Genomic DNA, 21177 nt, shown 5'->3' with positions numbered 1-21177 from the left:
CTCGATGACAGATAGGGACGACAACAAGGATCTGGCGACGGCGACGACGGCAAGAGGGACGAGGGAGGGGGATCTACAAGCCGGGCTGCGGCGAGCCGTTCGGCGGCGTGAACCACGCAAAGAGCGCGTCGAGGTCCGTCATGAGCCCAGGCGCCTGCCACGGCGCCTGGAGCGCAAGCGACGGCATGCCCTCGCTGCTCTCGGGCGGCGCGGCGAGTCGCTCCAAGAAGCTCGCAAAGTCGGGGTCCATAGGGGCGGCCGAGACCTCGGTGTTGCCCTTGGACTCGACGTCGGCGACGGCCGAAATGATGGCGAGGCAGCGCGACGCGAGAGGCTTGAGGAGGGCGTGCTGGACCCGCTCGAGGACGCCTCGCGACGACTGTACGGCGACGATCCAGTCGACGGCGGCGGGCGCAGAGGGGCGAACGCGCAGGGCGATGAGGGGGACAAAGGCGGCCGGGAAGAGGAAGTGTCTGCGAGGAGGTGGATGGGAGGAGGTGGATGGGAGGACGTGGATGGGAGGAGGGAGGGAAAGAGGGCAGGGCGAGAAAGGAAATGTCAGAGCGGCCCGGCTGAAAGAGAGAGAGAGAGAGAGAGGGGCTCGAGACGTACAGGCAGTACCACCACTCCATGGCGCTCCTCGGGCGAGCCTCGGTGAAGCGCTGCACCGACCGAATGACCTCGCCGGCGCACGCGACGCACCGCTCAAAGATCTGCTCCTCCTCCTGCGTCGCGTCGCCCTGGCCGAGCGACACCTTGAGGAACGTCTGGCGCAGGATGATCATGCGCAAGTTGTCGAGGCGCCAGCACAGCTTTGCGCGCGCAAAGTCGAACCAGGGCGCCGAGTCGCGGAAAAAGTAGGGCGACAGCGAGGCCTGGAACACGTCGAGGTCGCGGTACAGGCGCTGGATGTCGGCGGGCGTGATCGTGTGCTGCTGCGCCGTCGTGAGGTACTGGACGACAGAGATGGCGAACTGGGCAAAGTAGACCTGGTGGAGGAGCGACGAGTAGGGCGTCGCCGAGTCGACGCTGTGCGGGCGAGAGAGGGCCGCCGGCGTAAAGTAGGCGTCGTGGACGTTGGCGAGCGGGAGGACGTCGACGCCGGCCGTCGGCAGGGTCGACGGGTGCGAGAACGTGATGGACGAGCCCGACTCGAAGCAGAACAGGGTCCACCAGACTCGGCGCCTGCGCAGGGAAAGAGGAGAGTCAGCCCACGCTCTCCGCTCATCTCGGCAACGAAAGGGAGGGGCGGGAAAAGCTCGGGACGCACCTTTGCTCTTGCTCGAACACCGACAGGTTGCGCGCCGACGACTCGCAGTGCAAGCCGATATTTATCGCCATCCTCAGCGCGATACCGATGTAGACGCTCCCGCTCGCCGTATGGTTGAGCTGTGGCACGAAAAGGGCGAGTCAGGCCAGGGCGCCGAGAAGGAGGAAAAGGCCACGAGGGACGGACCTTTTGCGCGTAGTTGGCGAGGAGCGTAAAGGCCTACGAGGAGACGACGCCGTCAGTACGAATCGTTTAGGACGTACAACGGAAGGAGAGAGAGGTGGGCGCACCTGGACCGCCGTGAGCGAGTTGCTCTCGAACAAGTGCGGCTTGATGCTCGCGACCGTCTTCTCGTATAGGGCGACGGCCTCGCCACCGTCGTAGCCCTCGGCGCCGACGACGCACATGCTGCCGAGCCCGAGGATCGTTTGATGCAGGAGGTTCCAGCTGTACCGGCAGGGAGAGAGAGAGGAAGAGTCGGTCAAGGGCGCAAGGTCGGGCGAGATAGGAGGGCTGGGACGCACGCAGAGCCGCCAGGTCGAGGGACGATGTCGGCGAGTTGAGCCTGTACGGGCGAGGGCCGTAGAAGGAAAGGGCGAGGGAAAGGGGAGGAAGGGAGGGTCAGGACTCGAATCGCCTGAGCGACGACGAACGAGGGGACGAGGGACGCACCCGGAACGACGCCTCGTGCACGAGCGGGTACTGGAGGTGGTAGCACGCAAAGTACGAGTTGACGAAGAGCGCCATCTGCTCGGGCAAGATCTGCCTGTCGACGAGGAACAGGGGACCGAAGTCAGTCAGGCCGCACGAGCCTCTTCTCGAGAGGGAGAGAGCTTGAGGGGACGCACGTTGCAGACGCGATAGTCGAGGTCGGAGAAGCTGCCGCCTTGCCCGCCGCCGAACCGTGCGCCGAGAGGTTGACGTCGCCGGCGCAGCGTTGCAGAAAGTTGAGGAGGGCAGCGCCCGACAGCGATCCTGTGCGTCGCCCGAGGGTCAGTCCCGCTGTCTTTCGACTCCTGACGCTCCTGGGGAAGATGAGGGCGCACCGAGGTAAGCGCCCGACCCTCCACCAGGCTCAACCGACAGCGCGCCCATTCCATCGCCCTCCTCTGGCTCGGTCGTGGTGTCGACCTGCGCTCCCGCCGCAAGCTCCGGCCCTGCGACCGACACCATGGACGACCCGGACGCCGACGAGAAGGCGGTCGGGACCGACACGAGCGGCGGGCGGCTCGCGGCGGCCGAGTTGGCGAACGGCGAGCTGCCGCTGTAGGACGGGAGGTGCGCGGCGGGCGCGACGAGGTCGGACGCCGAGGGCGGCGGGAGGTGCGACGAGGGCCCGGCAATCGGGTGGAAGGCGCCGCCGCCGCCGCCGGCGCCGGGCGAGGACGAGACGGCCGAGGCGGGCGAGGCGTGCATGGCGGCGGCGGCGGAAGGAGGAAGAGGGGGAGGAGGGAGCGACGCCTGGTGGAGTGCGGGCGTGTGCGACATGGGCGGAGGCATCGAGGCGGGCTGGTGGAGGACGGGGAGCGGCGGCGACATGAACGAAGGCGGCGGCGAGGGTTGACGGGTGGTCGAGCCGCTGTCGTCCGAGCGGCGCTTGACGCCGACGGGTCGGTTGCGGCTCAGGCGGTCCTCGAGCTCGGCGATCCTGCGTTCTGCGGCGTCGAGGTTCCTGTGGGACAGGGACGGCCGTCAGGAGGAGGAGGACGACAGGAGCGACGACGGCGACGACGGCGAGACGCACTTGCGGGTGAGCGGGGTGCGCACGATCTTGACATAGACGCAGTCGTGGTGGTGCTCTGCGCAGAAGACGCACGAGGGAACATCGCGGGTGCACTGCACATACGGGATCAAGGTGAGCTCTCGGCGGACCCCTGCGAGAGGAGGACGAGGTTCGGCGCACCTTGAGCTTGCGGCGGCGGCAGTTCTCGCAGGCGTACTTGGCGCGACCGCCTTCGAAGAGGTCCTCGTCCGGGTTGGCGCTTGCTCCACGCTGGCCTGGAGGTGGGGAGGCCGTGGCCGACATTGGCGAGGTCGGGGTGGTGGTGCCGTGGCGGTGGGGCGGAGGGGTGTCGCGCGGGACCGGGGGTGCAGGCGCGTTGCAGCGGGTGCTGTTGTTCGCTGTTCTGCGGGTGGCTTTGCGCCCTGTGCGGGAGAGCGAGCTGATGGCGGGCTCGGAGCAGAGACCTCCGCCCCGCGCCCTCGTCGTTCGCGCGCCTGAGGCAGGGCTCCGCGTGGGGGGCAGCTTGCTGTACCGCGCCCGATCGACGCCGCCAGTCGCCGGCCCCTGGCTCTCGGGCGAGACTGCTGCCTCGCTCGCGCGCCTCGCTCGGCGTCCAACACCCACGCTCGCTCTCACACGCGACCGCCATGAGCTTCGACGACCTCGAGCCACAGCCTGCAGACCCGGCAGTCCTCGCACGAGCGCTCCTCGACAAGGTCGCCTCGTCGAGCGGCGACGGCGAGCGACCACCTCGTCGCTACCTCGTCGCACTCGCAGGCATCCCCGGCTCGGGCAAGGTGCGCACAGCTCTCACATCTCTCGGTCCACCAGCGGCCAACGAGCTCACGTCAAGCTGCGCCCCGTCTACAGAGCACCTTCTCCGCCAAGCTCCTCGACCACCTCAACTCGTCCTCCGCCTCCTCCTCCTCGCCGCCCGCCGTCATCCTCCCCATGGACGGCTTCCACCGCACCCAAGCCGAGCTCGCAGCCGACCCAGACCCAGAGCTGTCCTTCCGCCGACGAGGCGCCCCCTTCACCTTTGCGCCCGACAAGCTCCTCGACCTCGTGCGCCGCCTGCGCACCGACGAGCGCCTCGCGGCCCCGGCCTTCTCGCACGCCGACAAGGACCCGGTCGACGGCGCGATCACGATCGAGCCGCACCACCGCATCGTCGTCGTCGAGGGCAACTACCTCCTCCTCGACGAGCCCGTGTGGACCGACGTCTCGCGCGAGATGGACGAGCGGTGGTTCTACAGCGTGCCCGAGGACGTCGCCCTCAGGCGCATCATCAAGCGCCACGTCCAGGCCGGCCTCGCGCCAGACGAGCAGGCGGCCGAGGCCAAGGCGCTCGAGAACGACGTCCTGAACGGGCGCCACTGCGTCGCCCACATGCTGCGGCCGGACCGCATCCTCGAGGAGATAGACCACGCCGTGCAATAGACTGTATCTTTGGGCTCGTCTGCGTCCCGCGAGAGCATCTGAGAGCATCTCTGTGCGGTTTTCGCAGCTCGCTCGGTCCCTCTCGACGCTCTCGCCCGCTCTCCTCGCCTGCGCACGCCGAGCTTTCTTCGCCGCTCGGCCGCTGCTGTCCGCTCTTCAATCCACGCAGAAGCGGGCGACGCTGGAGCGTGCGAGAGCATCGATGCCGCACGCAGGCGTCCACGGCGACTCGGAGCCGCGGCGAGCGGCCGCGGCCGGGCCCACCGCGACAGCCGACCTGCTCTCTCTCGCCCGCTACCTTTGCCCGCGGCCTTGCACGCTTCGCGAGCGGTGCACAGGCGTCCACCGAGGGCGTCACGCGGGCCTGCCGACCTCGCAGCCGCGGCTGCGCGGCTGCGTCGGACGCCCACGAGCCGGACGGAAACGGTCGTCCGCTCTCGCTTGCTCTGAGCTCGGCGTGCTCGCTGGTGGCCGCCCCACCGCGCAATCTGCTGCTGCTCCCTGCTCTCCTCTGCTCCACACTTGCACGCGCTCGCTCGAACCGCAACTCGACGCCTCGCCTCCCACCTCCACTCTCTCGCTCTCTCACCCGACCGCGCCCCACCTCGCCTCGCTCTTCGCAATGTGCGTCCTCTCTCACCTCTCGAGCCACCTCGACGCGTACGAAGCAGAGAACTGACACGCCCCTGTGCGCACACAGGTCTTCTCCCTCGGATGGCGACTTCCCGCGCCCTACGCCGCAGCTGTCGGACAGCGTCTTTGAGTGCGTCGACTCGCCCTCTCCTCTCACGACGGCGGGCAGACACCTGACGCGAGACCTCCTCTGCAGCCTCTTCTCGATGAAGGGCCGAGTGTCGGCGATCACGGGCGGCGGCAGCGGCGTGAGTCGCTCGCTCTTCCTCCTCGTCCTGCCCTCTTCCCAGCGCCCACCGCTCGCATCTCCCCCTCAGGCGTTCCTCGAGCGCTCGAGACCGCGAAGCGCACAACTGACTCGAGCTTGTGCGGCAACAGATTGGCTGGGCGACGGCCGAGGCGATTGCCGAGGCGGGCGGCGACGTGGCCATTATCGGGCGCAGGAACCAGGACGCCAAGGCCGAGGAGCTCTCGAAGCGCTTCGGCATCAAGTGCAAGGCGTACCAGTGCGACGCGACCGACGCCGACGCCATCGAGAAGACGATCGACGCCGTCGGCAACGACTTTGGGCGCCTCGACTGCTTCGTCGCCAACGCCGGCGGCGGCGTCCCCGGCAGCATCGACGAGAACTACGAGCTCGACTCGTGGAAGCAGACGATGGACGTCAACCTCAACTCGACGTTCTGGTGCGCGCGCGCGTGCGCAAAGTGGTTCAAGAAGGCGGCCGAGTCGGGCGTTAAGGCGTCCTTTATCGCGACGACGTCCATCTCGGCTCGGATCGTCAACGTGCCGTACGACCAGCCGGCGTACAACAGCTCCAAGGCGGGCGTCGTCCACTTCTGCCGCTCGATCGCGCGCGACTGGCGCAACTTTGCCCGCGTCAACTGCATCTCGCCCGGCTTCTTCGACACGGCGTGCGTCCCAGACTTTCTCTTCTCTCTCGTGAGGCGACCGCGAGTGCGAGGGCCGGATCAAGCGGGCCCTCGACGACTCGTCGAGCGAGCGCCGGAATCGACCTTCTCAAATCACTGACCTTCTCTTCCTCGCCTTCCTGCAGCATGGGCCCGTCCGACGCCGAGGTCGAGAAGGTCGTCGAGCGCCTGAGCGTGTTCGGTCGCCCTGGCAACGTCAAGGAGCTCAAGGCGGCGTACCTCGTGCGTCCTCGCCCGCTTGCACTCGCTCTCGTCGATGCGCTCGAACTGACTCGTCTCGCGCTCGCAGTACCTGGCCTCCAACGCGAGCAGCTACACCACCGGGTCCGACATCCTCGTCGACGGCGGCTACTGCCTCACGTAGACCTCGTCCTCTCGCTCTCCCTCTTGCAGTAGTTCCCGCGCATTGTACTCGATTCTCAAGGACGCTCTCCTGCAGCCGCACTATCGTCGAGAACGTTGCGCAGTATGCATTGCGAGAGAGAACAAAGAACGAAGAGAGGATGAAAGACGAAAGAGGGACAGGAAAGGAAAAAGGCCGACCCGCGCTCAGGCGCCGATTCGCGGCATCGTCGCCACGCGAGGCCGCTCGTCCCACAGGCGCTGCACCTTGCGCTCGAGGAGCCTCGTGCGCTCCTTCTCGGCCCACAGCTGGCTGTGCGGGTCCCGCCGCACGGCCTGCCACGGCTTGCGCCCGTCGCCGGCTGCGCTCGAGCCTGTTGCGGCGCGCGACACGTCGACGAGGCGGGGCGTCGCCGAGACGAGGCGAGCCTCGCGGAGGAGCTGCGCCGAGCGGATCGCGAAGGAGGGCGAGGGAAGCGACTTGGTCGCGGCGCGAGAGGAGGAGAGGAAGGGGGAGGACGAGGCGAGGTCGAGAGGGTCGTGCGGCTCGGGCGTGAGGGGAGGTGTCGGCGGCAGGTCGTACGAGGGGAGGGCGTCGACCTGGACGAGGAGGTCGTGCGACTTGATGTAGGCGTTCTCCTGGCGGAGGAAGCGGACCGCCGAGCGCAGCGACGAGATTTGCTCGATGAGGTAGGACGTTTCCATGCTGCCCTCGTAGACGGACGGGTCGAGGCCCAGTCCCGAGGACGTGGTCGTGCCTGCATGCGGCGCGAGAGTCAGTCTCGTGCCGGGCTTGAACTCAGAGAGCGAGCAGGACGCACCCTGCTTCTTAACCGCCGCCGCGCTCTGCTTAAGCTTGTCAAGCTCCTGCTCGAGCTTGTCGAGGTCGCGCTGCAGGACCTCGTTCGCCTCCTCGTACGCGCGCTCCTGCTTGCGGCTCTTGGCGAGCTCGCCCTCAAGCTGCGCGAGCGCCTCGGCCTGCTTCTTGACGCCCTCGAGGCGCTTCTCCATGAGCTCGATCTTGACCGACGCTTCTTGATGGGCTTGCTCCTGTGGACAGGGTCGACGAGACGAGGGGTCAGGGAGGCTCGCTGTCGAGGCAAGAAAGAGAGAGAGAAGGTCGGGCGCACCTTGACACGGACGTCTCGGACGAGCTCGCGCATCTCGTCCTGCAGTTGTGCGACCTTGCGCTCGGCGTCGACGTTGATGGCAGCGCTCGACTGCAGCTCGGCGACACGCGCGATCCATGGCGCCTCGAACGACACTGCGCACCGGGGCGAGGGACGGGTCAGGACCTTCCTGATCGTCGGCGAGCGCGGCGAGGACCGAGAGACAGAGAGCGAGGACGCACATTTGACGACATGTTCAGGCTCCATCGCGCTCGTGACGGTCGTGGCGATGTTCTGGGCGAGCTGGACGAGCAGGGCGTTGATCTCGTCGAGCGGCCGGGGCGACTGCTTGCCGAGCTCGACGGCGGCGACGTCCTTGGCGATGCCGTGCAGCGTCGTGAGCTGCAGCGGCTCCTTGGTCGAGCGCACCTCGGCGCAGTAGTACTGGATGTCGGACGCGAGCTGCGCGAAGAAGGAGGACGACGAGGGTCAGGATGTGGACGGACGAGATTCGGCGAGGGAGGAGGCGCACCTTGAGCACCGCTCCAGCGATCGTACTGCTGTTAAAAGCGAGCGTCTCGAAGCCCTGCGCGTGCTCGACGCTGAGCGCCGACGAAGTCGAGCCGAGGTCGTCGAAGCGGCGGAGCAGTTTCCTGTGCGGCGGCGAGCGTGAGTGACGGCGCCTGCGCGTACAGAGAGAGGGCGGGGCCGACGTACTTGGTGAGGACCTTAGCGTTGCGGGCGTGGTTGACGATGTTCTGCAGCGGCTTGAAGAGCGCGTCGTCCAGCTCGCCTCCTCCGAGCTCGACCTCGACATCTGCGGCGGCGGGCTCGACATGAGTGACTGCCCAGAGCAACACAGAGAAAGGAGAGGGACGGACCTGAGTCGCGAGAGATGCTGGCGATGGTCTGCTTGACGAAGCCAGCGGCGGCGGCAATCGTGTCAAAGTCGAGGTCGAGGGTCGTAATCGAGGCGAGCTCGCGCTCGGCGAGGTCGAGAGTCGGGTCGAGCCCTTGCAAGTGCGACTCGGCGAGGTGCTCGGCTTGCGCGATGAAGCTGTGGCACCGGGAGGACGAGTCAGGGGCTGTCGACGGACGGCTCGAGCGAAAGGGGGGCGCACCCGTCGATCTCCTTGCCGCACTCGCTCTCGCGGAGCTCCTCCTTGCGCAACGCCTCGATGAAGCTGTCGACGCGACGCTCGGTCCCGGCGACCTCGCGGTAGACGCGACCCATCTTGAGGAACACGTCGGGCGGGCAGCGCTGCAGGTGCGCCGCGAAGCGCTTGTTGAGCGCCGCGTAGTGGGCGAGCTTGGCGCGAGCCTGTACAGGAGAGTGTTCGTGTCAGATGGCGCCCGAGGGAGGGGACGGCGGCGAAATGCCGAGAGGGAGGGGAAAGGCGGCGCACCTCGCAGATGCGGACGAGCTCTTCCGGGACGACGTTGTCAAGCGCCTCGCTGACGCTGTGGTTCTGCTCGATAAAGTCGTTGACGAGGTCGACCTTGTACGCCATGCGCTCGAAGAAGAGGAGGGCGTCGACGGCGGCGGCGTCCGAGTCGGAGAAGGACGGAAGGAGGTAAGGCTGCGAGGGAAGGAGAGGGTGAGGCGCACGTCCGTCGGGGCGTGGGTCGAGGGAAGAAAACCGAGCGTACCTTGACGATGGACAGGTGCTCGGCGGCTTGCTGAGCTTCGAGCTTGCGCAACTCGAGGTCGATCGCCTTGACCTGCGACTTGAGGACCGTCGACTGGAGCTTGAGGTTGAGGTTGAGCATGGCCTGCGACTGGCTCGTGAGCGACTGCGACTCGTTGGCCTGGGTCGTCTGGTGCTCGTGAAGCTGGTCGAGATCGCTGCGGGGGAGAGAAGGGCGTGAGCGGGTGCGTCCTCGGCTGTGCGAGGGGGGAAAGGGAGGAAGCGAGACGACGACGCACGTCTGCAGGCTGACGACGAGCTCGCGGAACTGGCCGATGGTGACCTCGTAGTCGACGCAGGCGTCCTCGAGCGAGTTGTTGCGGCGGCGAAGCTCCTGCAGGTGAAGGTCCTTGCGGTCTGTGCGGGCGCTCGTCGTCAATCGTCTGCGGTGCCCTCGACTCGCCGAGAGGACAGAGTGAAAGAGGAGCGTACCGATCTCGTCTTGCAGCTGCTTCTCCGTCTCGAGGTGGCTCTCCTCGAGCTCATCGGCGAGCTCGCGAAGGGCTTCGAGCTCGTCAACGTCGGCCTTGAGGACCTCGTTGTCCTGCGACGACACGCAAGGCACGTCAGTCACTTGTACGAGGAGGAGGAGGAAGAGGAAGAGGAGGCAGAGGGGGGACGTACGTCGTGCAGCTTCATGTTGCGCTCGGTCAACTCCTCGAGCATGTCCTGCGCCTCGGCAGCAATGTCGAGCTGCGCCTTGAGGTTCTCGATCTTGGACTCGGCCTCCTCGAGCTCGACGGCCATGTTGTCGAGGTCGCCTGCGAGCGAGGAAGGGCTGGTGAGCAACCAAAGGCGAACCTGGGAGCCGCGAATGCGAGCGAGGGAGAGGAGGGCGCACCTTGCAGATCCGCCGAGAGGTCGAGCTCCTTCTCCATCGACTCGACCTTGCGCTTGAGCTCGGCCTCGCTCTCGGCCGTCAGGTCGCGCAACCTGTGCGCGTCGACCACATCCGGTAGTGTCAGGTTCGCGCGACGGCGAGAAAGGGACACAGAGGGAAGGACAAGCGGCGCACCTGACGAGTGCGTCCTTGAGCCTCGCGTTCTGCTTCTCGAGTTGACGGAAGGCGAGCGACGAAGGTCCGCCAGCAGAAGAGGGTGCGCCGTCTCCTGCGCCCTCAGCCGCCGAACGGGCGATCTCGGCGTCGCCGAGGCCCTCGAGGCGTGCTGCGACAGAGACCGAGATTGTGCCAGTAAGGCTGGCGATCGAGGAGAGAGGGAGAGAGAACGAAAGGCGGACGCACCGTTCTCCTCCTTGACCACCTCGACCTCGACCTCGAGCTCGCCGACCCGCTCCTCGAGCTCCTTGAGCCGCGCTCGCGCCTCGTCCAGCTCCGACTCGGCGATCTCCTTGTCGAGGAGGCTGTGCTCGACCTGCTCGGCGAGGTCGTCGTACGCCGACTGGGCCGACTCGCGCGAGGCGGCGAGGTCCTTGTTCTGCGCGCGAGCGACGACGGGCAAGACGCTCAGGTCAGGGAACGGGTCACAGAGTCCCAGGGAGAGGAAGGCAGAGAGGGGAGAAGGTTGACGGACCTCGCGCTTGAGCTCCTTGACCTCGCCCGCCAGCTCTGCCACCCTCGCGCGCGTCTTCTCCCGCACACGCTCCCACTCGCCCGCCTTGTCGCGCAGTGCGTCGAGCTCGCGCAGGCGCTCGCGGTCCTCGGCCCGGCGACGCTCGAGGATCGACAGCTTGGCGAGAAGCTCGTCGTGCTGGCGCTGCGGGACGGTCTGCAGTAGAGGAACGAGGGGAGGGCAAGTCGGGTCGAGGGTGGGGAGGCGCGGTGGGTGCGGGAGGGTGGTCTGTCAGTACAGTAACTGGGGCAGGGGAGAGGGAGAGGGAGGGGACGCACGGCCTCGATGGCCTTGGCTGCTCCTCGCGCGCCCGTGTCCCGCAGCGAGAACGGGTCGCTTGCCGCCTCCTCGTCCTGCCGCACGTCATCGACGGCTGGCTCTGCCCCGTCCACCCCTCCAGACCCAACACGGCCGGCTTGGCCCTCCTCCTCGAGGTCGACTTGCTCCCTCTCGCGCTCGAACCCGCCCACGCCGCCCGACCTCGCGCTCGCCCCACTCAGCGTCCTCCTCATCGTCGCTCCCGCTCCCTCGCTCACGCTCGCTGCGCTTCTCGGCCTGCTCGCAAGGCTGCGAGCGGCGCCTGTGCCGCCGACGCTCGAGCTCGATGACGCCGCCGAGTCGCCCGACAGCTGACGCCGCATGGCGGCCCCTCCCGGTCCGCCGCTCGTCGCGGTCGACGACCCTGGACCGCCAAGCGGCATCGTGAGGCCCGCACGTGCGCCAGGCGTGCGGAGCGCTGCGGCGCCCGGGGTCGACGACGCCGAGGTCGGCGTGGCGGGCACGACGCGCGGTCGCGCCGGGGCAAAGTTGGCCGCCGCGGCTTTTGAGGGGCTCGGCGACGGGGTCGGCGTCGGGCGTGCGAGCCGGCTCGTCGAGGCGGGGCCGGCGCCGGCGCTCGTGCTCGCGGTGGTGGTCGAGCGCGGGGTGGGCGGGACGAGGCCGGTCGGGCGCGAGGTGGTCGTGCCCTGGCGCGGCGAGGGTGGAGGGAGGAGAGAAGAGGCGCGGCGGGAGGTAGAGGCGGAGGAAGGCGGACGAGACGAGGCGCTCGCGCGGGAGGACGAGGGCGTCGCAGTCGCGGTCGGCGGCTTGACGGGCGACGACGCGCGCGCGTCGGCGAGCGAGTGCGACGCGGTCGAGGAGGCGACCGAGGATGGGCGGCGAACGGCGCCGGATGCGGACGAGGGAGGACGAGGAGCGCCGGCTGGGCCGAGGGACGGGCGACTCGAGGGTCGCGAGGAGGACGAGGCGGGTGTGAGAGCAGCCGACGACGGACGAGGTCCTGCGGCGCGAGACATCGGGCGAGACGAGGTTGCTGACGGTAGTGCGGGAACCTTGAACTCGGGCGTGGCCTGTTGGCAGAGAGCGAGAGGTCACGGCAGGCCAGAGGGAGGAGGGAGGGGAGGAGCACGGAGCGCACCTCTGCTTCCTCCGACCCGTCCAGGACGGTGACCATGCGGTCCTTGACGAAGACGCCGCAGCCCTCGGCGCACGAGAAGTAGCGCGTGCCGGCAACGCTGCCGTCGTTCTTGCCGCCGGGCCCGTCGAGCTCGACGCCGACCCACTTGCCCGGGGCGAAAGCCGTCTGGCCGACGAAGCGGACGTGTCCGAGTCCGGCGGTGACGCGCACACGGGCGTTGAGCGGGATGACGAGCTGCTGGGACGACATGGTGAAGGCGCGGGGCGGTGCTTGGTGGGGAGGCGGACGAGGTTGAGAGGGCGAGGGCGCGGCTGATGCTGGCGCGGGGGCGTGGTCAGGTCGGTGCTGCTGCTAGCACAGTACTGCTTGTCGTGGCTGAGCTCGGCGGGGGCGAGTCGGCGGGTGTTTGACGAGCGAGACGGCGACGAGCTGAGCGCGTTGGCGGGCGAGGACCAGCTCGCGCGCGGTGTGGTCGAGTGGTCGGGACGCCTCGATGAGCAGCGGTGGCTCGGCGCAGCTGGCAGTGAGCCGTGCGAGCGACGCGGACGAGGCGCGAGCTGGTCGAGGTTCCGGCTCGTCGTCGACCTCGACTTCGACCTCTCGCACCGCGTCCAACTGCAGCTCGAGCGTGCCCAAGTCGCCTGTGACTGCATAGTCGAGCACCGCAGCGAGATACCGGCCCGCAAGCTGCAGCTCTCCCAGCCTCGGCTGCTCCGCTCACTTCTCGCAAGAGGCTCTCTCGCGCCGGTACTGCCGAAGTTGCTGAGCGTGTCTATCTGCTGCGTGCTCCTCACGCTGTCCGACTCGCGCCGGCCGCCTCCTCCTCCCACCACTCGCCGCTCCTCGCGAGCCGGACGACCTCGCCGACCGCCTCGACGATGGCCTCGTGCTCGACGGCGTGGATGCGGCCCTCGAGCCCCTCCAGGCTCTCGCCCTCGACGAGCTCGACCTCGCGCACGACGACGGGCGCACCGGCGTCGAGCAGCGGGATGACGCGGTGCACCATGAGGCCGGTGTGCGTGATGCGCCGCCCGCCCGCCTCGGCGAGCACGTCCTCCTCGACCTCGGCCCCTCCCACCCTCGTGCTCGCGGCGCCGTCAGCCGGCGGCGCCCCGAGACCCTCGAGCGTCGCACTCACGTCCGACGTGGCCGAGCGCAGCGCCGACGCCGACGGCGTGTTGAACGCGTCCCACGCGTCCTTGATCGCGTGTGCGCCGGGGAAATGGCCCGGCAGCGCAGGGTGGAGGTTGATGATCGGGATCGGGCGGCCCTTGAGCGAGTCGTGCGGCGCGACGAGCGAGGGCGAGTAAGGCGACGAGCCGGGCGTCGCGAGGCCGGACGAGATGGAGGCGCCGGTCGGGTCGACGGAAGGAAGGGAGGGAGCAGAGGAGGAGGTAGGGGTGTCGGCGCCGGCGGTCGACTCGTCCCAGTCGCGCACGAGCGCCTCGAGGAACCGCTCGCCGAGGATGAGCATCCACCCGGCGAGGACGACGACGTCGGGCCGGGTCGCGCGGATCTTGCTCGCGAGGTCGAGTTCCCAGTCCTGGCGCGTCTTGCCCTCGTTGCCCGGCTGCTTCTTCCATCGCAGGAGCGGGAACGCCTCGGCGGGCGTGGGCGAGGGGCCGAAGGTGCGCGCCCGCGTGAGGCCGTAGGCGTCGGACCGCGACGAGATGACCGAGGTGATGGCGCAGTGCGACAGGGAGCGAGGGTCGGAAGGAGGGAGCTGGGTCGCGTCGAGGAGGGCTTGCAGGTTGGAGCCTGTTGTGGGGGAAGAGAGGTGAGCAAGCCGCTTCGCAAGTCAAACGGGGGAGCCGTGCGAGGTGACGGCAGCTGTTGGGAGCGCGCCGGCTTGCGAGGGCGGACGGACGGCGCTCTGACGGTGAATGGAGGCGGCTGGGATCTCCCCAGGCGGTTGCCGTCGAGTGACGAGCCCGAAGAGATGAGGAGGAGGGGAAAGACGGGGAGGGCGTGGAAGAGGACGAGGGACGCACCTGAGCCGCTGATCAGGACCGTGCAGCGAAACTTGCGCGTGCTCGACTCGTCTGGTGCCGTAGAAGCCATCGTGTCGAGGTGTTTGGCGAGGGGGAGCAAGCGAGCAGAGCCGTCTCCCTTTCGTCCATCTTTCACTGTTCACGCCGCTCTGGACAGCGCTGTGCGACGGTGGCTCTCGTTGCTGAGCTTCACCGGTCCTGCCGGCGGCCAGATTCAGCTGGCTCGAGGGCAGCCTGCCTGTTCGCCTCGTAACCGCAGCGCTCGTAGCTGGACGGTCCATCCGAGCTCCCGCTTGCGCTCGAGCTGTGCGAAGAAGCATGCTGCGGCATAAAGAGCTGGACAATCTTCCCCTCGGAGCAAGAGCGACCGGGACAGCTGCAGCGCTCGCTCGCGGGCTAGCTTCGCGCGCAAGTTTCCGACGTCGACACCGTCAGGAAGCTGCGCACGTCGCCGGTGCGTCCTGTGTGCATGCCAGCCAGCGCTACTAGACACGCAGCTGTTCCCGTCGTGCTGGCGGAGCCATCCCCGAGCTCGGCGCGGACGAGCAAGAGGCGCCAAAGCGCAGTTCCGCCAGTCGCTGGCCTTGCTGCGCACGCTCGCGGCGCCGGTCTCCTTTGAGCTCTCAACTCGTGCATCCACTCGACACGTTCAGTGTGGTCATGTGCAGCGTGCGGAGAGCAAAAAGGTGGCGTCGCCGCCGAACTTGAAGGAAGGAGCGTGCTTGCTACGAAAGTGCCCTTACCAGGCCCCGGCAAAAGCAGCCCAACGCGGGGCTCGAACCCGCAGCCTCCTGATGTGTTCAAAAGCTGAATAGAAGTCAGGTGCGCTACCGATTGCGCCAGCCGGGCAAAGTTCGGGCAATAATGTTTGCCAGACATACTAGAAGTCCCTGGTTTTTTACGATCTTTTCGAGCCGCTTGATGGTCGTCCGGCCGCCAGCCTAACAGCACAGGCCCGTGCAGCTGAGTCCGGGTCGATATCGGCAGAAATGGCGAGCACAGAAGCCAAGAAGAGCACCTGTCCGCAACGCACGGACCCGTCGTTCCGCCTTGCGCTTGCCGTCCATGCGCGCCCGCTCGCTCTTACGGCAACGACCCAGCCACGCAGGTTGTCAAAGACCTGCGTTCGCAGGCTCGTGAGCGTCGTAGAGAGGGAGCAGAGAGCGATCGAGCGTCGTACGTAGTTGGAGCGGCATCCAGTCCAGATCGAAATCGTCGCCGTCGACGCGTGCACAGGTCGCACCGAAGCGAGAGCGCAGCATAGTCGCAAGCCAAGAAGCTGTATGCAGCCTCTGAAGCGTTCACAAAGCTGTTGCTCGCGACCTCGAGCCTGTGGCGGCCGCAGAGCACGCCAAACTGCATGCTTCCAGAGCGAACCAGCCGCCGCCTTTCTCGAACGTGCAGCCGCCTCATCGAGTCGAAAAGTTGAGCAGCAAGCAGGTGGGGCCGGCCGGATATGCGTCCAGCAAGCGAAGACGAGCGTAGCCTCAAGGTTTGGCCGCGAGGAAGCCTCGAGACCGGGGCCGCGTCTCGCGCCGCTCGAGTGGCACAGCGCCAGCGCCGGGGAGCAGAATATAGTCAGGTCCTGACGCAGCATGGGTGGGCGCCGGTCGCGAGCAGAGCGACCGTGGCAGACCATCGCGCCGCGAAGGAGCGGCCGCGACGAGGGCGAGACGAGGTTCGAGAGCGCTGTGCCCAAGCTGCCTTGCCTGACGCACACTGCAGGGCAGGCCAAGTAGCAGTGAGCCGCTTCGCGCGAGCCAGAAGCGAGAAAGGTGTCGAAGCGAGTGAGAGGAACGAGAGAGAGAGACAGAGACCGCTACGAGGCGCTCGAGATACGAGGCGGGCGGGGTCGAATAGTAAACGGCAATAGTCCCAGCGTTCGTATTCGGTCAAATAGCAACAACGGCCGCCTGGCCGACCCACCGCGCCCACCCTTGCTCACCACCGCTCTCGCCTCGTGCCGCTCGCCCGACCAGTGCGCACGGATGGCTTCCCAAGAATCGCTTCCACCTCAACGTGCGTCCCCAAGCGCCCTCTGCGTCGCCTCGTCGTCGTCCCTCCCCCCCACCTCGGTCTGACGCCCTCATCTCCCCCCTCCTCTCGCAGTGCAAGGCTACGCGCCGAGCAAGGCCGAGAAGGACGCCTACCAGTACCTGTTTGAGCGCGGTACGCTCCACTCTCGCTCACTGTGTACCGTCGCGAATCTGACCCGCCTCCCCCTCCTCCCCTCGTCACTCGACTCTTCTCACAGCCGACACGCAACAGCTGGGCGTCCTCAGTGCGTCCCTGTCATCCCTAGATCTACCCGAGCATGCGCTCACTCGTGGCAACCCCCCACAGCTGGCGACCTCGCCGTCCCCTTCTTCTCGCACTCTGGCCTCCCGCCTCTGCTCCTGGGCGAGGTGTGGCAGATCGCCGACCCGGACAACTCGGGCTTCCTGTCGCCCGACCGTTTCGGCGTCGCGTGTCGGCTCATCGGCCACGCCCAACAGCGCAACCGCACCGGCGCGCCCGAGGTCAAGCCAGAGTGGGTCACCAAGTGTGCGTCGGGCCCCTTTCCTCTCCAGTCCGCCTTCTAGCAGTCCCACTGACACGCCTTGTACGACCCTGCAGCCGGCCCGCTCCCGAGCTTCAACAAGTACCCGATCCCGGCTCGCCTCCAGCAGCTCGCCGACGAGTCGCTCCGCTCCTCGTCCTCGTCCTCGCCCGCGCCTGGCGGCCCCGCTCCCTCTTCGCCCGCCCAGCCGAGTCGCCAGTCGTCGCTCGCCGCACCGCCATCCGCCCCGGCCGGCCTCACGACCATCTCGCCGACCGACAAGGCCAACTATGCGCGCGCGTTCGCCGGCGCCAACGGTGGCCAGGTCGCGGGCCTACTCGATGGCGACAAGGCGCGCGAGATCTGGATCAAGACGCAGCTCCCGTACGACGTGCTCGGTCAAGTCTGGTGCGTCCGCCTCGTCTCCCTCTCGCCCGTCGTCGCCCAAGCAGCACGCCCTGACCTCGCGCTCGCCCTCCCTCAGGAACCTCGCCGACACGCACTCGCGCGGCGCCCTCGACCTGACCGACTTTACGATCGGCATGCACCTCCTGCACCTCGTCCTCGACGGTTCGCTCCCGGCCTCGTCCCTCCCGACCGTCCTCGACCCCAAGCTCTACGCCGCCGCCGCCGGCCTTCCCGCGCCCGGCGCCGGCTCGGCCTCGGCCCAGCAGCAGCAGCCGGCTCAAGGCCCACAGAGCCCGCTCCGCCAGGCGTCGCTCCCTGTCCAGCAGCAGCAGCAGCGCCAGCAGCCGCAGCAGCAGCAGCAGCAGGGCCCGGCGTGGGCCATCACGCCCGCCGAGCTCGCCGACTCGAACACGTGGTTCGACTCGCTCGACTCGCAGTCGGGCCGCAAGGGCCACATCGAGGGCGAGCAGGCGGTCGGGTTCTTTGGGCAGAGCGGGCTCGGCGTCGACCAGCTCGCCAAGATCTGGTGCGTCGGCTTGTCCCCCTCCCTCTTTTGCGCACACGCGTGTGAGCCTTTAAGTCAGCGACTGACACGTCCACACACAGGGATCTCGCCGACGTGCAGAACGCCGGGCACCTGACGCGCGAGACGTTCGCCGTCGCCATGCACCTCCTCAAGCGCGCCCTCTCGGCGCCCAACACGCCCCTGCCCGACTCGCTCCCGACCGAGCTCGTGCCGCCGTCGATGCGCCAGCAGCAACAGCCGCAGCCGCAGCAGCCGAGCGGCCCGCAGCGGGACCTCCTCGACCTCCTCGACGAGGACGACGGCGTGTCGTCGTCGGCCCAGGCGCCGCCCGTCCAGCCCATGCAGCCCCAGCGCACGGGCACGCTCAGCCCGCAGGCGACGGGCCAGCAGCCGCTCGCGCCCATGCGCGCCATGAGCCCGCAGCTCACGGGCCAGCAGCAGTACCCGCAGCGCGCCATGAGCCCGCAGCTCACCGGGCAGGGCCAGCGTTCCCTCAGCCCGCAGGCGACCGGCGGCAGCGCGTCGTACACGCTACGCGGCACCGTCTTCCCGCAGCCGACCGGGTCGGGCTTTGGCGCCGGCGCCGCGGCGGGCTCGAGCTCCGGGTTCGAGAGCAACTTTGCGCCGAGCCAGTCGGCCCAGCCGCAGCAGCAGGCGCCGAGGGCCGCCGCCGCCGCCGCCGCCGCGACGTCGTCGTCCTTCTTCGACGACAACGACGACGCCGACCTCGCCGCCTCGGCGTCGGCGCTCTCGGCGCAGGAGGACTCGCTCCGCCAGGAGGCGTCGTCGCTCGAGTCGAAGCAGGGTCAGTCGGGCAAGACGCGCGTCGAGCTCGAGGCGCAGGTCGAGGCGTCCAACCGCGAGGTCGCCGCCCTCCAGGAGCGCATCAGCACGGCGCGCGCCGCCCACGAGGCCGAGCTCGTGCGTGTCGACGAGCTGCGCACCCGGCTCAAGGACGGCTCGGCGCTCAAGGAGCGCGCCAAGGCCGACCTCATCCGCGCCGAGTCGGACCTGTCGGCGCTGCGCATGGAGAAGTCGGAGCTCGAGGGCGAGGTCCTGCGCGACAAGGAGGAGGTGCGCGACCTCAAGCGCCGCGTCGGCATCGTCGAGGAGGAGAAGCGCATCCTGCGCGCCGAGATCGACAAGGCCAAGAAGGAGGTGCGCCAGGGCAAGGGCCTCGCCGCCATCGCCCGCAAGCAACTCAGCCAGGGCGAGACCGACCGCGGCACTCTCGAGCGCGAGCTCGACGACGCCCGCAACCCGCCCCTCGAGCCCGCACCCGTGCCCGTCGCCGGTCCGCCCTCGTCCTTCGCCGCCGCCCTCGACTCGCCCTCGTCGACCTCGATCGACGCCGCCGCCGAGGCCGCTCTCGCCCGCACGGCGCCCACTGCCGCCGCCGCTCACGCCGCCGCCGTCCCGATCCCGGGCACGCCGGCGGGCGCAGCCGCACTCAGCCCGGCGGCGAGCAGCGTCCGGTCGATGAACCCGTTCGACCGCCTCATGGGCAGCGGCGGCGTCTCGCCCCAGCACACGGGCTCGTCGCCGACCGTGTCCAAGAACCCGTTCGCGTTCGCGTCGGCCCCGGCCCCGCCGTCGCAGGCGTCGGCCCCGGCACCCGCTCACGAGGAGCAGACGCTCCCGCGCGACGCGGCGCCGGCCTCGTTCGACGACTCGACCAAGGCCAAGGAGGCCGACAAGGACGAGGCGTCGACGAGCCTGCCGCTCGCGGCCGCGGCTGCGGTCGGCACCGGTGCGCTCGCGGCGCTCGGCGCGGCCGGCGCCGGGATCGCACACGCGTTCGGCGTCGGCTCGGACGAGGGCGACGCCAAGAACGAGGAGGTCGACTCGAAGCGCGAGGGCGTCGAGGCCGACCCGTTTGGCGTGCCCACGAGCGGCGCGTCGACGGCCGCCCCGGCGCAGGCCTCGTTCGACGACGGCTTCGGCGACGACTTTGCCGCCTCGTCGGCCGCTCCTGTCGCACCGGCCGCGTTCGCCACGAGTGAAGACGACGCGTTCGGCGACGATTTTGCCGCCTCGGCGCCGCCGGTCACCGCCACCGTCGTTGACGAGCAGGATGCGTCGGGCTTCGACGACGAGTTTGCCGCCCTCGAAAGCGGCGCGCCTGTCTCGTCGACCGCCGCCGCACCTGGCCCGACCGAGGAGGAGGAGCACGTCCCGGCCCCGGTCGAGGGCACCCTCGGCGAGATCGAGCCCGAGGCCGGCTTCACCGAGGCCGTGCGCGAGGTCGAGGAGCGCGAGTCGGCGGGTTCTGCCGGCGACAAGGGCAAGGCCCGCGCTGTCGAGGAGGACGCCGCCGCAGACGAGGGCGACGTGTTTGGCGAGTCGGCTGCGGCCGACGACGTCGAGTCGGACCGTGGCGGCGCGTCGACGCTCTCGGACTCGTCGGACGACGAGGACGACGGCCCCGAGCAGGCGTTCGCGGCAACTCGCCCTCGTTCGGGCTCTGGCGCCTCCTCGCCCGGCGCGAGCGGCTTTGCGACGCCGGCCGGCGGTGCCACCTCGACGACCGACCTTGGCGCGTCGGCGACTCGCGAGCTCGCCGCACGTCGCGAGCACGAGCCGACGACCAACTCGGAGTCGGGCGAGAGCTTCGTTCACGTTGTCGGGCCGACCGGTACCGCCGAGAGCGAGCACATGCTCGAGCCGCAGGCGCCGGCGAGCTTTGAGCCCGCCTCGCCCGCCGTCAGCCCGTCGCCTGGCGCCGGCTCGAGCACGCGTCGTGCGGCACCGCCGCCGCCGCAGCGCTCGGCCAGCACAGTCGCGCCGACCCCGCCCGAGGTGCCGGCCTTTCCGCCTGCCGCCGCCGTCGACAACGGCTTTGCCGCCGCGTTCCTCGTCCCCTCGTCCACCTCGACTACGTCTGCCGCCGCCGAGGCGCCTGCCGCGTCGGCCGAGGACGACTTCAACACGTCGTTCGCCGCCCTGAGCACCTCGTCGGCGGCGTCGCCCTTCCCGGCCTCGTCGTCTGAGCCCACGACTGCCGCTCCTCCCGCCGCCCAGCCGCTGTACGACTCGTTCGACAGCGAGTTTGACGACTTTGGCGGCGGCGAGAACGCGGCGCGCACGGCGAGCAACTCGGCGCAGGTCAACGCGGCCGTCGGCGCCACGTCCGACTTTGACGACGCGGCGTTTGCCGACTTTGACTCGACGAGCGCGGCGCCGGCGCCGGCGCCGGCCCAGCAGGGGCGCAACCTGGACGCCGACGACGACGACGACGCGTTTGCGACGTTCGACGACACTTTTGCCGCGCCAACGCCGATCCCGGGCTCGACGACGTCGATGGATGCCGGTCCGCCTCAACTCGGCGCCCCCGTCGGCGTGTCCAGGACCGCCGCTGCCGCCGCCCCGACGAGCGCCGACTCGGTCCCGTCGTACGCTCCCCCGCCCGGACCTCCTCCTCCTCTAGCCACTGCCGCTCCCGCCGCAAATGCGCCTTCGCCCGCCGTTGACGAGTTCGCCGGCGACACGGAGGAGGTGCGCACGATCCGCATGATGGGGTTCTCGAAAGAGGAGGCCCTCGAGGCGCTCGAGAAGTACGACGTGCGTCCCACCTCTCCTCCTCTCTCC

At 69.0% G+C, this 21177-nt stretch overlaps 6 protein-coding genes and 1 non-coding gene across 7 annotated transcripts; 3 read left to right on the top strand and 4 right to left on the bottom strand.

Moving 5' to 3' along the window:
- Positions 1–73: 73 nt before the first annotated feature.
- Positions 74–3296, bottom strand: RHOBADRAFT_55551 (uncharacterized protein; the record flags this gene model as incomplete). Its single annotated transcript, XM_018417907.1, has 11 exons — positions 74–473; positions 613–1185; positions 1271–1389; positions 1457–1489; positions 1561–1717; positions 1795–1835; positions 1943–2036; positions 2119–2245; positions 2317–2942; positions 3015–3106; positions 3174–3296. 11 exons carry the CDS (start codon positions 3294–3296, stop codon positions 74–76), a joined length of 2385 nt encoding a protein of 794 aa, XP_018268930.1.
- A 344-nt stretch (positions 3297–3640) lies between these two features.
- Positions 3641–4433, top strand: RHOBADRAFT_17616 (uncharacterized protein; the record flags this gene model as incomplete). The annotated part of the gene is made up of 2 exons (XM_018412380.1): positions 3641–3790; positions 3864–4433. The coding sequence occupies 2 exons, from the start codon at positions 3641–3643 to the stop codon at positions 4431–4433; spliced, it is 720 nt and encodes a 239-aa protein (XP_018268929.1).
- An 839-nt stretch (positions 4434–5272) lies between these two features.
- RHOBADRAFT_48853 (uncharacterized protein) lies at positions 5273–6423 on the top strand (the record flags this gene model as incomplete). Its single annotated transcript, XM_018415198.1, has 4 exons — positions 5273–5314; positions 5445–5980; positions 6124–6220; positions 6288–6423. The coding sequence occupies 4 exons, from the start codon at positions 5273–5275 to the stop codon at positions 6360–6362; spliced, it is 750 nt and encodes a 249-aa protein (XP_018268928.1). The 3' UTR covers positions 6363–6423.
- A 26-nt stretch (positions 6424–6449) lies between these two features.
- RHOBADRAFT_38979 (uncharacterized protein) lies at positions 6450–12374 on the bottom strand (the record flags this gene model as incomplete). The annotated part of the gene is made up of 20 exons (XM_018413583.1): positions 6450–7098; positions 7162–7390; positions 7471–7604; positions 7692–7911; positions 7982–8102; positions 8167–8266; positions 8331–8506; positions 8571–8770; positions 8856–9029; positions 9100–9295; positions 9377–9494; positions 9570–9681; positions 9762–9898; positions 9979–10070; positions 10153–10243; positions 10381–10567; positions 10670–10852; positions 11118–11136; positions 11768–12057; positions 12126–12374. 20 exons carry the CDS (start codon positions 12372–12374, stop codon positions 6548–6550), a joined length of 3579 nt encoding a protein of 1192 aa, XP_018268927.1. The 3' UTR covers positions 6450–6547.
- Positions 12375–12865: 491 nt separating this feature from the next.
- Positions 12866–14191, bottom strand: RHOBADRAFT_55548 (uncharacterized protein). Its single transcript, XM_018417906.1, has 2 exons — positions 14117–14191; positions 12866–13883 (listed from the first exon to the last, which is right to left on the bottom strand). The coding sequence occupies exons 1-2, from the start codon at positions 14184–14186 to the stop codon at positions 12916–12918; spliced, it is 1038 nt and encodes a 345-aa protein (XP_018268926.1). The 5' UTR covers positions 14187–14191; the 3' UTR covers positions 12866–12915.
- A 685-nt stretch (positions 14192–14876) lies between these two features.
- On the bottom strand, positions 14877–14965 carry RHOBADRAFT_t112. The gene has a single exon. It is a non-coding gene; the product is annotated as a tRNA-Arg (tRNA).
- A 1100-nt stretch (positions 14966–16065) lies between these two features.
- Positions 16066–21154, top strand: RHOBADRAFT_55547 (uncharacterized protein; the record flags this gene model as incomplete). Its single annotated transcript, XM_018417905.1, has 7 exons — positions 16066–16135; positions 16226–16285; positions 16371–16397; positions 16460–16660; positions 16733–17063; positions 17140–17589; positions 17670–21154. Coding segments are annotated over exons 1-7 (4584 nt in total), but the record flags the coding sequence as incomplete, so codon positions are not given.
- Between the last annotated feature and the right edge of the window lie 23 nt (positions 21155–21177).

This window comes from Rhodotorula graminis (assembly GCF_001329695.1).
Source record: "Rhodotorula graminis WP1 unplaced genomic scaffold RHOBAscaffold_13, whole genome shotgun sequence".
Taxonomy (NCBI): domain Eukaryota; kingdom Fungi; phylum Basidiomycota; class Microbotryomycetes; order Sporidiobolales; family Sporidiobolaceae; genus Rhodotorula; species Rhodotorula graminis.
Note: the sequence above shows the minus strand (reverse complement) of the source record. Positions and strands in the feature narration are given on the sequence as shown.